The sequence below is a fragment of the Nicotiana attenuata genome, chromosome 1, assembly GCF_001879085.1.
Source record: "Nicotiana attenuata strain UT chromosome 1, NIATTr2, whole genome shotgun sequence".
In the NCBI taxonomy this organism is placed as follows: Eukaryota; Viridiplantae; Streptophyta; class Magnoliopsida; order Solanales; family Solanaceae; genus Nicotiana; species Nicotiana attenuata.
In genome coordinates this window covers 34,530,288-34,544,891 of record NC_031989.1, presented here as the reverse complement: position 1 = coordinate 34,544,891, position 14,604 = coordinate 34,530,288, and the positions used below count along the sequence as shown (strand labels likewise).

The window sequence follows — 14,604 nt, the reverse complement described above, 5'->3', positions numbered from 1 at the left end:
GGACTGCGGGTGCGGTCCCAGAGCCGCAGATGCGGTTTCACTGGTCAGAAAAGGGGCAGAATCGAGGGTTAAGTTTCAAAACCTTAGAAATTGATTTGGGAGCTCGGGATTGGCGATTTTGGAAGAGATTTTCACCTGGGTGTTTTGGGTAATTAATTCTTACTCGGTTTTGCTTAATTTCCACGAATCTATGCTTAAATTCATCCTTTAAATTCGAATTTGGGGTGAAAATTTGGAGAAAAATTGAAAAAGTTCTTAGGCCTAATTTTGGAGTTTTGATCAAGATTTTGATGTCGGATTGGAGTAATTTTTGTATATATGAACTCGTGAGAGTGTGAGGATTCCGAATTCATAAATTTTACCCGATTCTGAGACGTGGGCCTGGGAGGCTTTTTGGGCGATTTTCATAATTTTGCGTATTTGCTTTGAATTAATTAGTTGAATTGGTTACTTGAAGTTATATTTACATTATGCAATTACTTTGAATAGATTTGGGCATTTGGAGTCGGATACTCGTGGCAAGAACGTGATTTTGAGTTGATTGAGCTGGTTCGAGGTAAGTGGCTTGCCTATCCTTGTGTGGGGGAACTCCCCTTAGGAATTGGTACTGTGATATATGAAATGCCTTGTACGTAAGGTGACGAGAGCGTACATGTGCTAATTATTGAAAATCCTATTTCCATCAAGTAACTATAATTTCGTTTTCTTCCATGTTTTTACTAGTTGTAATTTAAGCCTACTGTTGGCTTAGGAAAGCATGTCTAAGTGACTTAACTGCTTTACTTGCCGAAACTGCCTTATTTGAATTCTATGCAGCATGCTAGGCTAGAAATACCTGTTTTACCTTGGTATAAATTTGATTGAATTGAATATTCATCGTGTTGCTGCTGTGTGTTTATTTTGGGACTACCGGCGATATCCCGGGAGATCCCCCTTGCCCGTTTTATTTGACTACGGATGTGGTATTCCGGAGATCCCCCTACACTTTTATATTGGAACTATGGGACTGCACCAGGTAGATTCCCCAGTACTGAGTATTTACATTTGGGACTACGGATGTGGTATTCCGGGAGATCCCCTGCGCATTATGAGTTGGACTACGGGACGACACCCGGGAGATCCACTGGGTATTTATATTTGGGACTACAGGACGGTATCCTAGGAGATCCCCGGTTGTTATCTCTGTGTTGAGCTGTATTCCTTCTGTGATTATTTGTTTCTGTTGTAGTTGTTGCTACTCTTATTACCCTGTGTTACTTTAATACTGCTTCTTTTCCTTATATATTATTGTATATGACCGGTAAGGCCCTGACCTTCCTCGTCACTACTCGACCGAGGTTAGGCTTGGCACTTACTGGGTACCGCTATGGTGTACTCGTGCCCTTTCCTGCACATGTTTTTCATGTGCAGATCCAGGTACTTCGACTCAGCCCTACTACCCTTGAGGCGAGGCGATTTTCCAGAGACTTCGAGGTATATCTGCTGCGTCCGCAGACCGAGGAGTCCCTTTCCATTCTCTCTTGTAGTTATAGCGTTTCTATCTTTTCTTTTGATTTTAGACATTCCGGTGTTAGAGCATTTTGTCATACTCACAGCTTGTGATTCATGGGATTCCGGGTTTTGGGAGTTGTTCGGTTTTGAGATCTTGTGTTGTATATGCCAAGCGGCATCTTAAACACCTTTATATTTGTCATCTTCGGTTTAAATTAGTTTTTCCGCATTTTATTTCTTTTTCCGAAATTGTTAGGCTTACCTAGTCGTATGACTAGGTGCCGTCACGACATGTTCACGGAGGGCGAACTTGGGTCGTGACAATATTTGCGGCCCAGTAGCAGCAAGATATCCTGAATTCTTGTATGTGTTAGTTTTATTATAATTTTATATGTTAGTTTGTACATTAAATAATTAATTTTTATTATTAAATATCCACATATGGGTTCCAGGCTCGATATTTGGAGCCCAGTAGCACCAATTTATCCTGAATTCTTCTATTTGTTAGTTTTATTATTTTACATGTTAGTTTTATATTTTATTTGTTTGTTTGTAAATTAAATAATTAAATTTTATAATTATATAATATTAATTATTAAATATTCATATATGGTTTCCAGGCTCGATACTTGCGGTCCAGTAGCGCCAATTATATGTTGACTATAATTGGACAGAGTTTGTGTTTGATATATAAGTTATTTTGACATATTTTTTAGTATAAGAGATACTTAAACTACAGGGAAACTACGCTAAAAGGCACTACATTTTACAACGATAAAAGGCACTACATTATACTACGCTAAAAGGCACTACATTTTACTACGCTAAAAGGCATTATATTTTACTACCTTAAAAGGGCAATATACTACTAGTCTTTAAGCAAATAAATAATTTATACCTGATAAAACACAAAAATACATTATAATCACAAAACATTCACAAAAATACATATAAAACAGTAATACTAATTTATTAACATTTTTATTAACATATAATAACGATTTTACAATTTTTACATTTTTTTACAACATTAATATCTTAGTCCGGATAAAAATAACATACCAAAAAGAACACAAAACAGGATACAACACATTCAAAACAACTAATATCCATTATTTATACGAGTTTGGACATAAACTAAATCGGAATACCTCGATTTATGTTTTTCGGAAAGTTGAAGATTTGAAAATTTGACTTCGAAACAAACAACCCACAATAATAGAAGGCTTGGCTAGGATGTGGGACCAACTTTGATTAGTTTTTGTGGGACGGGTGGGGTCCACTCGAGTTTTTTATCGAGTTAATGGGGGAGGGGGGACCGCTGCTTCGTTTTTAAAAAATGGAGCCTTGAGTTCTGTCCAGAACGTGGGGGGAAAGGGAAGGGACGAGTATTTATATATATAAAGTGCGGTATGTTACTGCGTTTTATATAAAACACAATCATGAACCGCGCTTTATATAGCTGTCTTATCAGCTTCCAGTAAAGCGCGGTATTTAACTAAAACGCAGTAATAAACTGCGCTTTACCTTAACGCCCCAAACGGCCGTCAAGGTAAAACGCGGTTCATAGAATGGTAACTTTTTTTCCACGTAAAAAAGTGCTTTGAGTCCAAAAGAACCACATTTTGGTTCTGGACTCAATAAAATTCCACTAGTGAAATCTAGGAAAGGTAGTGTGTACGCAGACCTTACACACCATTTTATAATGGTGCGTATTACTCAGTCAATTCTAACACTAATTTTGATGCTCAACTATTCTTAAGAGTTTATAGTAATACACTTGTTTTATTCGATCGAAGGGTCTACGCTGGAATGGAAAAGGTTTCTTTTACTTTTTAACTGAGGTCTCGGGTCTAAATCTTGGGAATTGACTCATCTTGGGTAGGTAGCACTAGAATTCCGTAGTAAGCTTTATAGAGAATCCAAATTAATCGAGCATCTCGGCCGGACACCGGATGCTTGAAGCAAACAAAAAAACTCTTGTTATATACAATCAAAATTATGTTAAGCAAGCGTGTGGCATTCACAAGGGTACTAATAAAAGGAAAAATCGATAAATTTATTGCTCTCCTATATCATTATTCGTCTATTTTTCTCTTCAAGAGCTAATTAAGAAAAAAGAGAGAAGCTACCATAATTTTTTGGAGTTTGCTTGCACAAGTTATCTTGCACCAACAATTGTAATGGCCGAAAAACCATAATTAACATTGTATGGTACATTGTACATGCTACATACCATGTGTAATGATTTAGCAACTCCTCACATTTAAGAGAATCACGTGGAGTTTAGGCCATTATTGATGCTATGCTTGTGGCTAAGAAAATTTTCGGTCATTGTACTAGTTCGAGAACCAAAATATCTTGAAAGGTCTAAAATAAAAATAAAAAATACTTGGAAATTGAATTCCTGAACGAGAAATGCTATTTTTCGTGACGATCTTTTTGATATGAGTTTATTTGAACACTTTTATGAGTAAACTTGCGGCGACAAAAAAGTTGGTACAAAGAATGTGGCGACTTTTAGGGGCGTCATGATAAGTTTAACTACTTGACTTTTTTTTTTTTTGAGACTTTCAAGTTGCAGTAAAAAGTCTTTTTTTTCTTCACCTCATATGACGATCGTCTTGTGTGTCGGGTTAAAACGGTCCAAAGATACTCTTAACATGGTGTGATATTGTCCCGTTTTTATCAAGCCCGTACGATTTTCCCCAAAAGGCCTCACACCATTAAGAGTATTCAACTCCTTATAAGTAGCTTATTTTTCTTTTCTACTTTCCATGTGGGACTTTGTTCACACACACCCAACAATCTTCCCAGTGAACTAAGTTCCACATGACATATCACCGTTTATGGACTAATTTAAAAATTAACTGTGTGCCAGCCACATAATCCGAGTATTTACGGTCCCCGAAGCCCAAGGAGAGGTTGTGCATGCGTCTTTGAAGCTACGGGTAAAGGTCGTAAACCCCGTAGATGGGCAAATGCACTAAGCCGGCCCCCCACACCACACTCTGCCATCTCCATAGTCCCGCCAAATCATTGGCTCTGATACCAATTGTTGGGCTCTGATACCAGTTACTCTTAACATGGTGCGATATTGTCCGTTTTGGGCCAAGCCCGCTCGGTTTTTCCCAAAATGCCTCACACCATTAAGAGTATTCAACTTCTTATAAATAGCTTATGTTTCTTTTCTACTTTTCATGTGGGACTTTCTACTTTACAGAGTTGCTCTGGATGAAGAGATTTTTGGGGGAACTTGGCTTTGCTAAAGAAAGGTATGTGCTTTATTGCAACAGTCAAAGTGCTATTCATCTTGGCAAGAACTCTACATTTTATGGTAGGTCTAAACATATTGATGTGAGATATCATTATATTAGACATGTGTTCGATATTAAGTTGCTTGAACATGAGATAATTCGCATCGATGATAATGGTCCGATATGTTGACAAAAGCTCTGACAAGAGGAAGTTGAAGAGTGTTGCATGATCGGTGGGATGGCGGTCTCCTCCACATAGTCGGGATGAGGAGGTAGGGGAGGGGAATTGTTGGGTTTTTAGGCTTTTTCCCTTCCTATGTGGATAAATAAAATACCTTTTGGACCTAGCTCACTTTTTCCTATAGCCCGCTAATATCAAGACATATAAATACGACCTATTTTACGTTAGAAATACGACAAAAGAGAAAACATAAGGGTGCAACTATTTTTGAAGCCTTGTGAGAGACAAAAGTGTGTTATTTTGCTCCAGAAAATTTCTGTTGAGGCATTCCACTTCAATTAGCGTTTTTCGACTCGTTAACCGTTGATCGTGCTCAAATTGAACTGGGAGTTTTTAACATCTGGTTCTTAGAGTTCAATGGTGAAGAGTGGATTTGGAGGCATGTAACCTCGATTGTGGAGGCGTGAACAGTAGCTCAATTTTGGGATAATTTCTCTCAATTCTTCAATTGTTTTGGTGCAATCTTATTTTTATTGTTGCTCTTGATTTGGCACTTGCATTGTGGCCAATTTAGAGAACTTTTGTAACTCTTGTTGATTAATCTAGTGGAGCTTTGAGGGCATTTAATCCTGTGATTTTTACTTCATCACATTGAAGGGGTTTTCCACATAAATTTGGTATCTCGTATCTTGATTACTTTTGCCTTGTTATTCTTCGTTTGCTTGTGATATAGTTTTCCATATTACTATTTGTGCCAATTTATTGTCTTCTCTTGGTTCAAGTATATTAGGAAAGTTTGACTTGAGTATTATTCCAATGCTACCTCGGCGTGCACATTACTCTTGCTTGTTATTTCCCAACAATATGGCCACTAAAAGTTCCATTTTGTGTAATGATATAATAGAGTAAATTACTCTCTCTAGGGCAACATTCCAACCAAATTGGGTCCATTTTTTTTTTTACTTTCTTACTCGATTTAGCCCACTTTTTATATAACTTACAGTTTTTATGGAATTTTTACCTCCTATAGCAAAGGTTAACACCTTATTTATTTTAAATAAGTACCATTAAAAAAATTATATTCTATAGATACCTTTTAAGGTTTATAGCAAAATATTTAATTTTGGTTACCTCCTAACCCTAAGCCACTAAATACGCTATTCAGTTATACTATTTTCTTTCTCTCTCTACTTTGAAACATCCCATTCTCTTCCCCCATTCCCTGAAAACACGATGCTCAATCTCAAAATTCTTCTCACCCACACTATTTTCTTTTCATTCCGATCAATTCATGCACCGAATTGAATATGTTGGGTAGCAACGGACAGTGAACTATGAAGAACCTTAGATGGCAAAGAGAAGAAAGAGAATTAATTCAATCTGACCACCTAAAAAATATAAAGCCTTGGATACAGTGGCCGATGGAGCAGTGGCGACGGAACAGCGGACAGTGGACGGCCGAGATTGAATCTGTTGGGTAGCAGGTACTGAAAAAAGGTGTCGCTTGTTGTACCTTCAAATCTCAAAGGTGTCGCGTGTTGTACCTTCAAACGTTGCTACGGAGGATTCGCCGGAAATTAGGGTTTGTTCTTGAACAAAGACGGTGGAGTTTGGGGCTGAGCAACTTGATTTTCTATTAATATATTTCAATGTATTTTCATGTATTTCATTGTATTCGTTGTCTTTTTTTCATTGCAATTCAATGTATCTCGTTGTATTCCATGTATTTCGTTGTATTCACCGTCTTCTTTTTCATTGTATTTTCCATGTATCCTGCTGTATTCTATGTATTTTATTGTATTCACTGTCTCGCTATATGCCATAAACGTATTCATATGTTTTTTTTAATTAATAATTTATGTATTCAGATGTATTATATAATTTCTCTGAAGATTGCTATATTTTTGGGGTATTTTTCGGTTGAGAATCTTTTTTATAACTGAAAATCCAAAATTTGTGTGTTATAATTGAGTTTGTTGAGTTATATTAGGAGTCTATTATGTTAATTGATTCACTTTTCGTTTTAAAAACAGTGTAATCCCCTATTTCACGCCGTGAATATAGTCGAATACAATAATCTATCCAGCTGTAATCCCATGTTTCACTCGATGAATACACTCGAATACAACAACTGATTAGCTGGATTTCCCTGATTCACGCCTATTTTTGCTACTGTATTCATGAATACAATAGTTTAAATACATCAAATACATCTTATAACCACAGAAAAGGTATCTATAATCCGTAATATAGCAAATGGTATCTATAGATGGCTAATTACTACTAAAAGATAGTGCATTATGAAAATTTCCCTTTTTTTATCCCCTAAGCAAGCATTAAAGACCCATTTCTAAATTTTTTTCTTTTCTTCTTTCATCTTCTCCTAGTGTTGTGCACCCCAAAATTTCTCTGCCATTATTGTTCTCCTTCACCCCTCTTTCCAAATTCAAAGCCGAGATCTATTTGTTACATGTGAGTTGAGATGTTTAAAAAAAAACTTAATCCTCCATAATTTGGTTTCTTCGAAGATTCAAATCGGAGATTTAAAAAAAGTTGGATCTGAAGTTTCAATATATGAGTTGTGTTTTTTTTTTTTTTTTTTTTTTTTTTTTTTTTTTTTGCTGAAGCCAAGCTTCTCTCTACTATGGTTAATTGAAAACTTGAAGAATAAAAATCCACTATAAAGGTCGTTCGTAGCTTCGTCTTCAGAAATTGAGTTTTTTGAGTTTGTTAGTTATTTGGATTGAGTGTTGTCTCAATTAATTGAAAACATGAAGAAGAGTTCAAAACTTAAATTTGAAGTAATTTGGAGTAAAGTTAAACTAGTTTTGAGTTAAATTTAAGAAGAAGCTCAAGGAAGAAGAGGAACCAGTGAAGCTCTATTAATAGGATTTATTTGTATAATATATATAATATTGTACAATAGTGTATTGGAATATACAAACACCTCTTACACCCTATTATAGACTTTTATACAATATTTGATACATTACAAGTATTTTTGGTGTTGAAATGGAGGTGTAATGGAGGCTAGATATTGTAAGCATGTATAATAGCTGTTTGTACACACCTATACAATGCAGATATGTTATATAATTATATATATATATATATATATATATATATACACACTGTCATTAATGTCATTATCCCATTCGCTATTATGAAGAAATGAAGAATGTATACAGGATAAACTTCCATTGATAAAAAGTAAAATTGAATTTTTTGTGTGTTTTTTTTTGGTTTTTGTTTTTTTGAACAATCTATGTTTAAATATCGAGTTTCTTAGCTGATTTCTATATCAAATCACGAATTTGCAGTAAATTCATTCAATTTTTATATTTTAGCTCTTTGGAACTTAGGGAAAAAGAAAATTTAAGTTTTTCTAGTTGCATTATGGCTGGGTTTTTTTTTTTTATAGCTATAATATGAAGGTATAAGATCGCCCGACACTAGGTTTTTTTAAGATTCAGAAATCACTATTTTTAGCGCTCGAAGATCTGAGTAAAAATAAAATTAACCGCTCCTTTTGAATCAAAGCCTATTATTTTCTGGGGAAGTTTATATATAGACCATTTAGTCGCAATGTATGATAATGGGTCACATTATGACAAAATTTCTCATAGAATAATAATGTCTAAATTCTACTTTACCCCCTAAATTACGGGCTGCGGATCAGTCTACCTCCCAAAATATACATAACATCAGATAACATCTTATAAAATACGGAAAAGGGCCAAAAATGTCCTTGAACTATTCGAAATAGCTCAAAAATATCCTCCGTTTGTTTTTGTTGCCAAAAATATTCCTGCCGTCTATGTTTTGGACCACAAATGTCCCTAAACCGTTAGTCTTGCCATTGAAGCTGACATGGCAGTCCAACTAGGTTAGATTTGCTTACATGGCCATCCACCTAAGCAATCCAGAATGACAAAACTATTTTTTCGAGAAAATTATTTTTCTGAAATTTTTTATTAAATTACAAAATCAACATTTATTCCAAAAAAAGAAAAAATATTCGGAAAAATTATTTATTTCAGATAAAATACAAAATCAACACTTATTCCGAAAATAGTAAAAAAAAAATCGGAAAATTTATTTATTTATTAAAATATTATATATAATATACAAAATAAATTATTTTGGAGCATGCTTTAATATATTGTTCCGGAAATTTTTTACCTTTTTCGGAATAAGTGTTCGATCATGAATATTAAATTTCACTTGAAGTTGAATTTCAGAATTTTTGTAAATTTGAAAACTCCAAAATTTATAAGAACTTCGGATGAACCAATTGACACTTACAGTAGAGGTGTGTCTTTTGTGAAGCTATAACTGATAAGTATCTAAATATTTAGATCAAACTAATCATAAATTCAAAAGAGAACAATGGAGTTTTTTAATCAAATCATAAAGCCCAATCAAGAATAATTTTTCCGAAATTTTTTTACTATTTTCGGAATAAGCGTTGATTTTGTATTTTAATAAAAATAATTCCGAAATAAATAATTTTTCTCGAATATTTCTTACTTTTTTCGGAATAAATGTTGATTTTGTATTTTAATTAAAAATTTCTGAATTTTTTTTTTCCGAAAAAATAGTTTTGCCGTGCTGGATTGCTTAGGTGGATGGTCATGTAAGCAAATCTAACCTAGTTGGACTGCCATGTCAGCTTCAATGGCAAGACTAATATATATATGAGATTTAATAATCAATGTCGCTGCATAAAAGTAAAAATATACATATAGACCAAACCAATTCGTTAATAAAGTTTTGACACAATTAAAGTTATGTGATTAAATTTGTAAAGACACTTACAAAATGCAATGTATAGGGTCAAATTTAACCCTCAGTATCTCTACGCCAGCGGGCGCGCCCAATGAGTGTACGCCGACCAACGTAGCGGGTACGACTCGGCCGTGAGGACGAAAGCGGCGTCGTTTAGAACTCAGCGTCTACACTAGAAAGACGTTACCTATCTCTGTAACTTCTTGATTCTTTCGAGGAAGGTCTTCTATTATATAAAGGAGACCTCCACATTGTAAAGAGGGATCTATCTGATCTAATACAACTCTTTCATTTTCTATCTTTCTCTCTCTATATCTCTACTTCCGATTAATATATCTTATGAACATACATTGTCATCCTTCTAACACTGGATCTATAACAAACATTATCATCTTTGCATCTCTAGGATTATTATATTTGATTACGATTTACCCTTCCTCTATTTTTTGATTGTTTTATCGCTTACAAAGTGCATCAACAACTTTTAAGCCAAACAAAGGGAAATAGTACAAATAGAAGATACTACTCTAATCGATAGACCAATAACAACAACAACAACAACAACAACAACATACCTAGTATTATCCCATACCCAATCAAATAAAAAGACTTTTATTTTCCAAATGCTTAATTATATGCTTATAGAACAATGTTAGCAGATTCTATAACAGTTGTCAGTAAAAAAAGTTTTTCAAAATTAAAATTGATAAAATCTCAGCTAAGATTAATAATGTCTCAAGAAAGATTAATCTAACAACTTTGCATTTCAAAAATGGGTGTTGAAAAGCAATTGTTTGAAAAAATTGATTATAAAGATATTACTAACAACTTTGCATTTCAAAATCTAGAAAAATAAACTTCATATATATATATATATATATATATATATATATATATATATATATATAATTTTTTTTTTTTAAATTAGACATCACATTAAATTTGGCTTTAGGCCACACGCGTGCTTGAGTCGCCCCGCTGATGTCTTAGTCAATCTTTTCAAACAAAATTGTCCTTTAGAAACACACTATTAAGTTGATAAAAGATTTTAAACTAAGTTCAGATATAATAAAAATATTAAGTTATGATAAGAATAGAAGTAAATAAAAAATATAAGAAGCTATGATATGGAAAGTATACATTGAGAATAGGAAAAAGGCTTAAAACAATTTGATAGTAATTTATAAAAATCAAATCAAAAGAGGAAAGGAAATAGAAATTCCTCACAAAATTTACATTTCCAGAATCTCTCCCCTTCCCGCCAACGACTAAAGCCTGGAGATTCTTCTTCTTTTTCTTTGACGAAAATACCCCTGCTTGTTCCTGAAACTCATCCCATCATCCGAAGCTAAAACCGTAAATATCCCAAAAAGAGTAACCGCAAGTAGCAGTCGTTAGTAACGAACTTAGCGAAGACTCTTTTCTGTATAACTATAAGCACAGCTCACATTCTTCATTTTCTCGATGAGTTTTCCTTTTTCCGCTCTCTGCAAGAAAAAAATGAAATTCACTGAGATGAAACTCCACGCCATGAATGCTGTGAAAGCGTACTTCAAAAGGGATTGGAAAAGAAGAGATATGATGAATTCTGAGGAAATTCCCCTGTACGCTTACAAATCCTTGAAGAAGGTACAAATTCCCCTTCTTTTTAATCACAGAACTTAAGAATTAGTGTATCGATAAAAATGTTGATTATGAAAAATGTTGTAATTCAATAAATTATAATCGAGAGATTATGAAATCATGTTTTTTCTTTATTGTTAATCTTGTTATTGAAAGCTGATCAGAAGATAATGCTAAATCCCAGTTCTTAAATTTTGATGGTTGATGAATTTCATCGCGGAAGATTCTAAAGTATTACCTAGATAGTCCACCAGTTTGTTTTTTACAATTCAGTAAAGGCTACATGCTATTTGTATACTTGTTCTTAGAGTTCAGTAATAAATAAGGCAACATTCTGCTTACTTTTCTTAATCTTCAGGAATTTCGATTCTCAGAAGATTTTAAAGTATTGCCGTACTTTTTACTTTTATTCTGCACTTGCTTATGCCGTAAATAATAATCTGATAAAATTATTCGAATCAGTTGCTATTGAAGCCTTGCTCGCTATACAGCCTTGAAAGTTGTAACTTGCACACTTTTACTTGATTTATATGAGAGAACTTGACTGATGTAAAATTGAGATAATCATTTTATTTATATTTTGATGTGGATCAATATAATAGTCTAAAAATTGAATTAGTTTAATGTATATTATATTCTTGAAAGCTTGAAGATAGTATAGAAATTGAATGGTGTCAAGTATTTCCTAAAATCCCCAAAATGAAAGAATATCACATAAGTTGGGACGGAGGGATTAATTTGTTTCATGCAATTTCAGTTTCCAGCTTCATATGTTTGATCTTTTCTTTCTTTGTAAACTTACTTAGCTGGAAAATATGTGTTTTTGCTTCTACGGAGTTAAATTCATGTGATCAATAAGCTTTTGATGATAAAACAGGTGTATCTTACCCTTTTCTGTGCCCTGTTGAGCTCTACTGTTGGATCCTTCTTGCATTTGATCTGGGAAGCGGGAGGCTTCTTCACTGTCCTAATTTCAGCTGCAAGTATACTAAGCCTTTACTTTACACCAGCAATGAAAGTGGTACGTGATCGATGACTTGTAGATTTTCTTCGAAATTGATGAATTATTCTTGAAGTCGCTTCTTATTATCCCAAATCTTCTACCTCTGCAGAAAAAGAGGGTCTTATACTTGATGATTGCTGCCTATTCGTTAGGAGCTTCTGTTGGACTTCTTACCGAATATCACTTTGAAATTGATCAAGGGTAAGACTCAAAAGATGTTAAAGCATTGTTCGGATTTCTGTTGTTGAAGTTCTGTAATGTTACTTTTTATTGCTATTTTGTCATTTCATATTACCAGGAACCTGATTTTTGTAGTTCACAGAGAGAGGCTTTCTGTTAATTACTTGTGGTTCCATTATCCTTAGTAACTATAATCATTAGATATATATATATATATATATATATATATATATATATATTAGTCCATATCCTAAATGGAAAAAATGGTATGTTTATCAGCTGCAGAAGAAAACAATGTTTTCCATTTTATTTGAATCTCCTAAATGTTGACTACTGTCGCTGTGAAAATCCTGAAATATGGACTTGTGAGATTTTCCTACCTAAATGTGCTGCTCTCTTTAACAAGATAAGGGCATTGGATTGGATGAATTAACATAAAACATAGTCATTCTCCGAGCGCTCTATATTGCTCTTACGCGGAATAAGATAAAAGTGGCTACTGTAATGGCTATCCTACATGATTAGTTAGGCTTTCACAGTTCAGAATTCGCATAATGTTTACCTTATGAATGAGCAAAACTGAGCAATATGACCAGCATTGGCTGTTAGAATGTTGGGTATTTTAGCAGGTTATAAACTATCGATTATTACCCTGGAATTACTCTCTCTTTCATGGCACTAGGGGATTGGAGAGTTAGCAAAATGTATCTCATAACTATGTGCTTATTTGGAAACCTGAACAAGTTTTTAAGTTCTTGCATTTTCGGCTATAGCGTAAATGTTTTAGCACTTAGAGTTCCAGATTTTGCACTATGTTTAATGAGAAAAATTGAGCAATATGACCAAGATTGTGAAGAGTACTGCATTTGGATATTTTACCCCTGGAGTCTGTTCCAATATGGCAAAGGCATTTGTATTGTTATTGCATATTGATGAATTCAATAGAGGTTACATGCAGCTTTAGTATGTGTCTAAAGATTAGCCTTTGTTGTTCTCTATTCCCTATTTAAATAATGTTCCTAATCTGTGAGTAATATCTAACTTCAGAAAGCATTCATGCTTGTTCTGCAGCTTTGTTTTCAGTTTTTTGGGAGGTACAACAATAGGCTTTGGAACTTTTTGGTTTGGAGCCATGTTAACAAGACAAAGGATCGATCTCTACATCGGTTGCCTCCTTCATTCTTACGCCTTTATGTACCTGTGGTTTGTCACTGCTTCTGACATCTTTGGCGGCCACACAACCCGTTTGATGATAAAGGTAACCAGTCGTAGACTTCTCTCAGTTCCCATGCATATTCCTTAGTTGTATATGAATAAGGACGGATTTAGAGCGAGTTATGCAGGTTCAACTGAAATATTCATTACTTTTGGCTTAAACCAATACATCCATATTGAACCTACTTGACTCTAGTTCTAAATTTGCCTGTGTCTATGAATGGCTTAAACCAATACATCCATAATATGACTGACTTGAACTGCTTCTAATAGGTACTCGCTGTGCTTGCATTGTACATGGGGTACTTTGTGATATATAGCCAAGAGATACTGTACAATGCTCGCTATGGAGATGTTAACTTTGTCAACTGCACGTTCACCGTCTTCTTCCATTTACCAGCTATAGTGGTCCATGCTGCTAGAGTATATCTGGTTGCAGAAATTGAGCACTACAGACAGAATTAAAGCTTTGACGATACAGTAAAGCTACCATTTCGACTTGGGAAATAACTATAGAATAAATAGTAAGTAGAATGCACAGCTTATAAGATGTGAAATTACAAATGATGTACAAATATTCCTCTAACTGTGACTACTACATTTAACTGATTGAATGAGGAATTTATAGTCTGAAGCGAAGTGCTGTGAATATTCTTGGCAAATACTGAGTGTTGACTACCCCATCAGCCACAGATATACTTTGTTTTTTATTCGTGCGATAAAAAAGAGATAATCTACGCGGTACGCCTATTGAAAATATTTTACACCATATACAATTAAAATATTTTTTTTACTCTGCATATCCAAGACTATTTGGATTTTAAAATGATTAGTCCATTACCTACTTAACTGAAAATGAGCAAATT

General features: G+C 34.1%; 2 protein-coding genes across 2 annotated transcripts; both read left to right on the top strand.

The window, feature by feature from the left end:
- Positions 11,218-12,708, top strand: LOC109234854 (bax inhibitor 1-like). Its single transcript, XM_019400901.1, has 4 exons — positions 11,218-11,346; positions 12,218-12,361; positions 12,453-12,544; positions 12,642-12,708. Exons 1-4 carry the CDS (start codon positions 11,218-11,220, stop codon positions 12,706-12,708), a joined length of 432 nt encoding a protein of 143 aa, XP_019256446.1.
- LOC109234849 (bax inhibitor 1-like) lies at positions 13,362-14,203 on the top strand. Its single transcript, XM_019400897.1, has 3 exons — positions 13,362-13,486; positions 13,595-13,781; positions 14,012-14,203. The coding sequence occupies exons 1-3, from the start codon at positions 13,362-13,364 to the stop codon at positions 14,201-14,203; spliced, it is 504 nt and encodes a 167-aa protein (XP_019256442.1).